This window comes from Ananas comosus, linkage group 1 (assembly GCF_001540865.1).
Source record: "Ananas comosus cultivar F153 linkage group 1, ASM154086v1, whole genome shotgun sequence".
NCBI lineage: Eukaryota > Viridiplantae > Streptophyta > Magnoliopsida > Poales > Bromeliaceae > Ananas > Ananas comosus.
Genome location: NC_033621.1, coordinates 10,090,502 through 10,100,201, shown reverse-complemented (window position 1 = coordinate 10,100,201; position 9,700 = coordinate 10,090,502). Strand labels below are relative to the sequence as shown.

At 35.3% G+C, this 9,700-nt stretch overlaps 1 protein-coding gene across 1 annotated transcript; it reads left to right on the top strand.

The window, feature by feature from the left end:
* LOC109720736 (glucose-induced degradation protein 8 homolog) lies at positions 4,456 to 9,489 on the top strand. Its single transcript, XM_020248030.1, has 6 exons — positions 4,456 to 4,633; positions 4,723 to 4,882; positions 4,976 to 5,082; positions 6,978 to 7,109; positions 7,257 to 7,413; positions 8,758 to 9,489. Exons 1-6 carry the CDS (start codon positions 4,583 to 4,585, stop codon positions 8,877 to 8,879), a joined length of 729 nt encoding a protein of 242 aa, XP_020103619.1. The 5' UTR covers positions 4,456 to 4,582; the 3' UTR covers positions 8,880 to 9,489.

The window sequence follows — 9,700 nt, the reverse complement described above, 5'->3', positions numbered from 1 at the left end:
TCGTCTCACTAGCCCTAACCAACCTTGTGGGAAAGCCACACTCTACTCACAACTGTCATTAGCATGTGAGCCTCTCTCCCCCCGCTATATAAACTAGCTCAGCTGAAACCCATCTTACACTTTCGCTGATAATGATCTCTAATACTAATTATGACGCCCCACTTTTCAGAGGGGTCATCCATCCTAGGACTACTCTACTCCTAACACGCTTAAATCTCTTAACCTTTTGAGCCTACCCACTGCCCAAAATATTATAGCTGGGTTCAGAAACTCACAACTATCTGGCAATGTGAGACTTGTCTCACTGGCCTTAATCAACTCGCCCCATTTCTTAAGGGGTCACATATCCTAGAACTATTTCAGTTCTAGCATGCTTAATCTTCTTAACCTCTTGGACCTAACCTCCGCCCAACATGCTATAGTCGGGTTAAAAGTTTTAGTTTTATTATATCTTATATATAGAACTACCAAGATCTCACATTCTCCCCACATTTAAGCTCTGATGTCCTCGTCAAGCTGATACTCACAAGTATCAGGCGATGTGAGACTCGTCTCGCCAACCTTAACTGAACTTATTAGGGAGCCGCGTTCTACTCACAACAGTCATTAGCATACCTACTGTATAATTCTAACTCAGTCGAAACTCATTTCACATTTCTAATTGGTAATGGGCTCTGATATCAATTTTGACGCCCCACATTCCAGGGGGTCACCCATCCTATGATTACTTTAGTCCTAGCACTCTTAACTCTCTTAACCTCTTGGGTTTAAACATTGCTCAAAATGCTATAACCGAGTTAAGAGTTTTAGCCGTATTATATTAATTTTATATATAGGACTAACTGGGGTCACACATCACCTATTCTAGAATTACTCAAGTCCTAGCCTATAAATCCTCTTAATCTTTTAAGTCTAGCCACTGCTCAAAATATTATAGTTGGGTTAAGAAATTTAATCATACTATATTTTATATATAGACTATTATAAATCATAGGAGTGTCATATTCCTCATCTATTTAAACTTTGACATTCTCATCAGGTTCAAGCATACTCACAAGTATCAAGCGATGTGAGATTCGTCTTGCTAATCTTAACTGACTTTGTGAAAAACCACGCTCTACCCATAATGGTCGTCGGCCAGAGAGCCACGCTCTACCTGCTAGAACCTAGCGTAGCTCAGACTCATCTCTCACTTCTGATTAGTGATCGACTCTTATATTAACTGTGTCGCCCCGCTTCCTAAGGTGATCACCCATATCATCCTGTGCTTAATTACCGCCCAAAATATTATAGTCGGATTAAAAGATTTAATTTTATTATACATTAAAAGGTTTAATTTTATAATCAGTAAATAACTAATTAATATATATGAACAAGAATAATAAATAGCCCTAATATATATAGATGATTCGGATTTATGTTTCTGAAAAATAGTTTTGAACCCTCATGTGCAGCGTCCATGCCACAGAGAATGATAAGAACCATGCACAGATTTATCAGGGATTTTCAACTGGCACATTATTATAGGTCCTCACGACTCTTACTTAATCATATTAGAAACAATATATTAACCAAAAAATTACTCAAATATATAAATAGTTATTATCTCTCTCACATACTCTCATATGTCGCAGAGAATGATAAGTATTGAGAAGTGTCTCTTCAAATATAAAAAGACATGTCTTTTCATTCAAATTCCAATAACTATCTTTAAAGTAAAAAAATATATATATATATATATATCTTTTCATAAATAACTAAAATTTTTTTACTTATTAACGTTTGATTAAAAGATACGATAAAAAAATATCTGGTGAGAAATAACACATACCAAAATGGTGCTGACTCGCCGATTTGACGCGGGCCAATTTGTTAGCTGGATCCAATATTGCTTAAAATGTTTATGGGCTGTGAATGGGTCATGCATTAGAGATTTTACAAACAACTGGGCCCTACTGGAGAGGCATCCTCTCCAGTACACACAGTTATTTCCTGTACCAGGTGCAAAGGCTAAATCTCATGCACCGCACTAAATATTTTCTGACCAATATCTTAAAATTAGGAATCTAATTCCCTAAATGCAAGCTACCACATCTAGACCTGACAAACTCTACTCATTCCCGCGGGTACCTACGGATTACCCGCAAATTTGCAGGTACGGATATAGTTTTTTTTAACCAAACAATTTTGCGTTAAACAGGTGGGCACCTGTTAAGTGGTGGGTATTTTGGGCAACCCATGGAGACCTACTGGTATCCGCATATATATATTTTTTATAATCTATATGATATTGACTCTATAATGATAAAAACTTTATTAATTTTGTATCATAAAAAATTGGAATGATAAAATATTTTTATACTATATAATTTATGCGCTTTAAAATTTTATATTATTTATTGTATATTATGATATTTCAAACAAAAAGTTACATTATGCTTTTAAAAATTTTATATATGTGTTTTGCGTTTGAAAAATATAAGAGTAAAGAAAAAAAAAAAAAAAACTTGCAAGTAAACTGCATACCCATTTGCCCGCCTGTGGACAGGTATAGATAAAGATGTTGATTATCTAAAATTTTATAGGTAAATTTTATTCATACTTATATAATCAATGGATATAGTGATTTGCCTGCGGGTTATTTAACTCATCCGTTTACCAGGTCTAACCCCGCACATTAGTAGTCAAACTTGTGTAAGTTCTGCTAGTTCTTAATTTAACATTATCAGAAATATCCCTAACCCTGAATTTATCAGTCCTTTGTCTGTCTCAGACAATTATTTTAATGACCAAATTTTTAAATATAAAAAAGAAAGGCCAAATTCAAATAGTATGAATCTAGAAATATCTGGGTGTAGGTGATAACTTTTCTAAGATATGTAAGTACAAGTGAAACATGTAGATGTAGATAAATGCTAACTATACTCCTAAGAAGGGGTGTAAATCAACTAGCCCATTGATCCAAGGTTTAGAGCAACTTTTTTGAGTTTCCAAAATTAAAAACAAGAAGGATTGTGATAAAACAAGTGTGATAAAATTGATTATTGAATAGATAAATGTAAAATTTATATTGATTTTTGAGTGTACATGTAGCATTGTTGAAACACTTATGAGAGTTTTAGGATTTACTTATGCCTTCTCAGTATTAAAAAAAAAGAAAAGAAAAAAGAAATTGCAGTAAGACTAGGGTGATAAAATTGATTTATGGACAGATGAGATGAGAGACTTACACTGACTTTTGAGTATACAAGTGGCATTGCTCAAATAGATATAACAGTTTAGAATCTAAAATATTAAACTCAGGCTAAATATTATGCTTTTGGTCCTCAAACTATGAGTTGTGTGGCACTTTGCTAAAAATTTAAATTGTCATAATTTTTTGATCAAACTTTCTAAATTATTGTAATCAAATCTTACAACATAATTTAATTGACTAAATGTTACTACCTTACTAATATGGAAGTTATGTACCGGCATTATGATTGATAATACGACGAAAGAGGGCTGTTTAGTTCGAGGTTTGTAATATTTCAAAAATATTGTATACTTTTTATTTGCAATGACAAGTTTGTAACTAACTTATCGTTTCACTTAGGTTAGAGGGTTATTAAGAATTCATATATTCTAATTAATTGGTCATCAATATAAATCAATTATTGAAGTAAGAATACCTTCTAATCTATGATAATCTGGTGTTCTTTTCACATAGGAGTTTATAATGATTCTACTACTTTATTATAGCCTTTTAAAACTAACTGACTTGAATTCAACGATAATGATTTGATTTTTTTCTTTTTTTTTTGAGAGAGAAGAATAGCGCGCTACATTTATTCAGTAGGAACATTAACTAAGCTACATTGATAGGGTAAATAGTGCCCAGATAAAAAAAAAAAAAGAAAAAAGGAGAGATTGAGGAGAAAAGTAAATGAAACAATAGAAAGTACAAGAAAAAGAGTCAGAAAAGATACTGACAAAAGCAAGAAGCAGCCAGATTACTGATTGGGGCGTCCAGTAGTTATTCCACAGTCTCGTCAAGCTTTGCACCATTCCAAATGCTATTAAAATGTCATATTACTTACATATCAATAATACGTTCATATTTAGCCGACTAAATTACATTACGAAATCTAGCTCAAAACAATTTATAAAATTCAAGCCAAAAATTATAGTTAATTAAAGTTAAGTGTATGTACAAGTACCAAATTGAAAGTTGGTCAAAATTTATGTTTTAATTTAAAAGCTATAAAATTTTAGGCCCAAAACAGAAGTTGCACAGAATTTAGTATAAAGGACTAAAATAAAATATGTCAAGAGTGTAGGGTATAAAATATTAAGTTTACAAGTTATATGCTAAATATTTTAGAACGAAAGTAACAATATCTAAAAGGTTAGGGATCGTTAGTGCAATTTACCCTCTGGTTCTTTCGTCTCTTTTCCCTTCTAGGGTTTCATCATCTTCTTCTTCCTCTTCTTCTTCTTCGATCCATCTCTCTCTCTCTCTCTCTCCCTCCCTCCCCCGATCCTCTGTGGAGATCTCTTCGTCTCCCCCATGGACTCGGCGGGGCCGCAGTGATCCTCTTTGATGTCCCTCTCCTGGATCGTTCTAGGGCAACTCGAATCGAACGAATCAATGGTAATCTCTCTCTACATCTCTCTCTTTCTCTCTTTTTCTCTTGCTCTAATGGTGAATCGATGAGCATTGGGGGATCCTTCTTGGTGTAGTCGACGTCGAAGAAGGTGATCACGAGGGAGGAGTGGGAGAGGAAGCTCCGGGACGTCAAGATCAAGAAGGAGTTCATGAACAAGCTCGTCATGAACTTCCTCGTCACCGAGGGCTACGTCGAGGCGGCCGAGAAGTTCCGCATCGAATCCGGCACCGAGCGTACTTTCTTTTTCTTTTTCTTTTTCATGTCGATTTCTAATTTTTTTTTCTTGTTTGGGATTTTTTGGTGATTTTATTGTTGTGGTGGATCAGCGGATATCGATCTTGCGACGATAACGGATCGGATGGCGGTGAAGAAGGCGGTGCAGTCGGGAAATGTTCAGGATGCGATCGAGAAAGTCAACGATTTGAACCCTGAGGTATTGTGTTGATTCCATACTTGATTGGCATGATTAATACCTGCTTTGCAGTATATATTCTTGTAAATGAGGATGATATAGCATGTTGCATTGTAAGTTGGAGAATGCGTTATTAGAACGCTCCCACTTTGATGCTTTAGAGTGTTCGGGAAATCCAAATGCGCGGGAGAACTTCCCTCCTGCAATGCTTCAAAATGCTGTGGGTACTGCCACTGGAGAAGCATTCGGCAAATGCTTCTTCGGTGGCTGTTGAGCTGTTCCCATAAAGTGCTTTCGGATATCTTGGCCCCTCTGAGGCCTCTAAACGAGTGCTTTTGGAATTCGGGCAACAAATTTCCAAACTATGCTCGAGAGTTGAAGATAAAAAAACAAAATTATTACCTAGGGAGATTGGATTGCAATTTAGTCTTTACTCATGAGGAGAAAAATGGGGTTTTGTGTGTGGCGGAGAGGGGGAAATGTTAGGGTGTATATGAATTGTTTGCTTAATACCCACAAGAGGAATTTCACTTCCATTAGTTCTTTACTTGATCTAACTCTTTGAATGTGAATAAAATGAAACTACTTTTGATACTCAGTGGGGGATCTTGTTGATAACAGAGACAAAGAAAATGAATTTTGTGGTTTTCTGATAACAAAATGCAGCATTGTCCTAGTCAATTTATTAGACCCTACTAGATTAGGTCCATTTGGATGCTGACTGGTCTTTTCTTACAGTCTGAGTAGTTTAATTTGAGCAATGTTATACCTTTAAACATTTATGTTCTAGGTGAAGAGGCGTGAGTTATCGACGAAGTAAATGTTATATTATGTTCTATTCTAGTTGTGTTACTTTTGGAAATTTGTGCTGTTGCTCTTTAATGTTGATCTGTATGGCATTCAAAGAGTCGCTAGATACTTTTGACCTGAACATAGTACTAGTACGTTAGGAGTAAAATACATTATGGTTTTGTCCTTTTTAAGTAGTTGTGATTTCATCAGAATAGTTGTTCTTGGGTATTCTGTATTATTATTATCTTTTCATCCTGTTAGAGTTTTAATCCTTGATGGTTTATCTATTGATGTAAGTAGAGTTAAGATTTGAAGAAAGCTGGGAAATATCAAGGATATTTTCTTCAAAGTTGTATTATTATTTTAATAACTTCTAAAGCAACGATAGTGGAGAGATTTTTCTTTCTATTTTTTTTTATACTGTTTTCTAAGTGAAGAGTGATGATACAACATTAGAACAACCAAGGATATTGTTAAAGAATAGTATTTAGCTTGCTGAGTACTGTGGATTTGGTGGAACATGATTCGAAAATGATGTTTTCGAGGAGGCAAATGAAAATTCACTAACATAGATTTCTTGGCACTGCATTGTTGTTTGTGAGTGCTGTTTGGGAGGGGCCGTTGGCCTTTATTCCTGTCTGATATTTTTATGGATATCCTTGTTTATAATAGATATGGTGTATTGATAGCTTGTTTACATGCATGGATTGTCATTATCCCAGATTTTAACATTAACTTAAAATCTCAGTATATAAATCAGCTTGGAATTATTGGGATAGGTTTGTTTAAATATGGTCATATGAATTGTTTAATTGATAATTGCTTCTGTTTTCCTTAACTAATTCTCATGTTGCATAGTCCCAACGTATAAAGCTCCAGGGAAGGTCACATGGAGTTCCTCCTTTCTAACAGGAAATTATTTATATTATGTTGAACCAGGTTTTCATGGTTTAGTTCTCTAACCTTTTCTGCTGATTGAGTAACATTTCTTATTGGAATAGAAATTCTATTTAATTGTCTTAAGCAGAAGGATGATATTTTTTTATTTTAAGAATTTCACAGAAGAAACAAAATGCATTTATGAACTTGAGAATCCTTATTAACCTACGTGAATTCTTCTGCAGATACTGGATACAAATCCACAGCTATATTTCCATTTACAGCAGCAGAAACTGATTGAGTTGATTCGATTGGGAAAAGTAGAAGAAGCTCTGGAGTTTGCTCAAGATGAACTAGCACCAAGGGGCGAGGAAAATGTATTATTCTTTTTCAGCTTTTGTTTATTCTCTGTTTAGTGGTTTCTGTTTAATCCCTCTCCTTTTGCTCATTGTAATCCGAATGTAACTAGTAATGGTGTAACATTCTTGTTTTCAACTTTTGAACTGAAATTTTTGTCTCTGCAGCAAAGCTTTTTAGAGGAGTTGGAGAGGACAGTAGCTCTTTTGGCATTTGAGGACGTGAAGAACTGTCCATATGGAGAACTTTTAGATGTCTCACAGCGCTTGAAGACTGCAAGCGAGGTGAATGCTGCAATACTTACAAGCCAAAGTCATGAAAAAGGTTTGTACTGTTTGACTTTTCTGTTGTTCCCTTTGGTGTTTTCTTACACGATATTGTTGGAATCAAAGCAACAGTTTAAGAGCTTTTTAGCAGATCTAATTACAGTTTTATTTAGTATCAATTCTCAATCTCTAGACGTAACTAACTTATAATGACTAGTAAGACAATTTGGATAATTTACCCCCTTTTTTTCCGCATCAGCTAATTTCTAACTTCAACCTATAAATAATGTAGTAACAGTCTGACTACATTTAGCTGTGCAGGATATCGAGATTTCTGCCACCCCAGCAGGGAAAAAAAAAATGCTATTAGTGTTTGTGTAAAATAAACTTTTTTAAGTGAAAAATTGTTCTCTTCCTTTGTTTCTACTTGCTGTGTAAAACATGAAAATTACGCCTAATTTGGTATTGCTGCAAAGCCTCCGCATACTGCATACCGCTTTTTAGAACATTGATAGCTGCAAAACCTCCCAAGTTTCAGCATAGACTATGGCAACTAAGGTGCCTTTTTTATTGCTTGCATGCATTCCTTTTTTCCCTGTGCCAGGTGCAGATTACTCATATATTTTTTTTGTGAAAAACAATTTATTAAGTTGTAAAGGCAAATTTATGCCTCTTTAGGCTCCAAAGTTGAGAAAATTCTCTATTCTTTACACAGTTTTGTAAATCCAACTTCATATCTTGTCTACATGCAAATATTCAGAAGTGTGCTTTCTTTATGCTAAGTTCATGACTATTCCATGCATATCTTTCGTGGTGGTTTTATCATTCATTTCAGTTGTCAAAGTTTTGGGTGGTGATCTAATTGTAGTCAAGTTTAGGTGTGTCTGGGTCTTTTTCCTGTTTTGTACCCTCAAACAGTTTAATTTTGTATTTGGCTCGTAGCAGTTTATAATAGTATACACAAAGGGTACCTCCTTGAGGGAGGATTCTGCAGCTCATTAGAGCTATATTCTGATGCGGCTGTAAGTATAAAATTAGTACTGTAAGAATTATTGTGATTATTGTATGGAAGGCAAGAAGGCCTAATAATATGTGAATATTATAAGACTTCCCAAAAGTGATGCTTATTGTCCATAACCAAAAAGTAATACGTAGAGAGAGAGAGAGAGGGTGAGCTACCAGGATAAAACTCTGACATGCTATTGTTAAAATTCTCAAGTTGGACGCTTCATTTGACTTTGTTCTTGAGTTAGTTATATTGCATTCTGTTTCTGTAAATTAGCAGTTACATACATCTTATATGATTTTACAGTGTGGGAATGAGAGCCATTGGTGGCTTTTGAAGATGCTTCTTATTTTCTTTTCTGTTTTTCCCCCTCTTCTGACTCTTGTTATGCGGCAGATCCAAAGCTCCCAAGCTTGCTGAAAATGCTGATATGGGCTCAAAACCAGCTGGACGAAAAAGCTATCTACCCTCGCATCAACAACTTATCCACCGCTATGCTCGAAGATCCAGCAATATGATCCAAATCATTTTATGATAAACCTGTTTGGGTATTACATTCCTTTGCTGGGATTCGCACGTCATATTTGCATATATTTTCCCAGAAACAGATTGCTTTTTCCTCCTCTGTATCCACTGGTACAGGAGTTTAGCTTTCCTGTGTTAGAACATCACAGCAATGTACAGGTAAAATTATCGATCTTGTTTCTTTCTTGTACTGTCGGAACTGCTTGGTTCAGCGGAGGTCGTCAATTCTGAAAAGTTTGGAATAACCGAGACTGCATTATCGAAACCTGCTGAATAATTCTTTCTTGAGCATAATTCCCACTCTCGCAACTCTCGTGCTGTGGGTGTTGCTCTGGTGATTGCATGCTGCTGTAGCCCTATTCTGCGCTCGAGGAGAACATGCTGCAGCAGCAGTCGGTCACCGCTTTTAGAAATAGAAATCCGCAAATGTGGACGGACTGTTTTTTAATTAGGGTAAATCTACCATGTGAACAGTGACCAGATTCATTGATCATAAACCCTAAACCCTAAATAGCATTCCATAAAATAGAAGAGCCGTCTCTTATGCATTTATGCTGGACAAAAAACTGTTACTTATAAAACCAGTTGATGATGTTATTTTCCTGATTTACGTCCTTTTTTTTTTTATAAAGCTGCTCTGCAAATTCCTGTTGTTCTTGGCCTTTGCAGCATGTGAGTGAACCCAAATGTTTCTCTTTTCTTATTTGTGTGTTTTAGCCACCTTTTTGTTGGTTTTTTGTACTCTACCTGGGGCTTCTTATTTCGACTATGGCTACAAGATTAGATGTTATTGAAGCATGAAATTTTAAAGAAA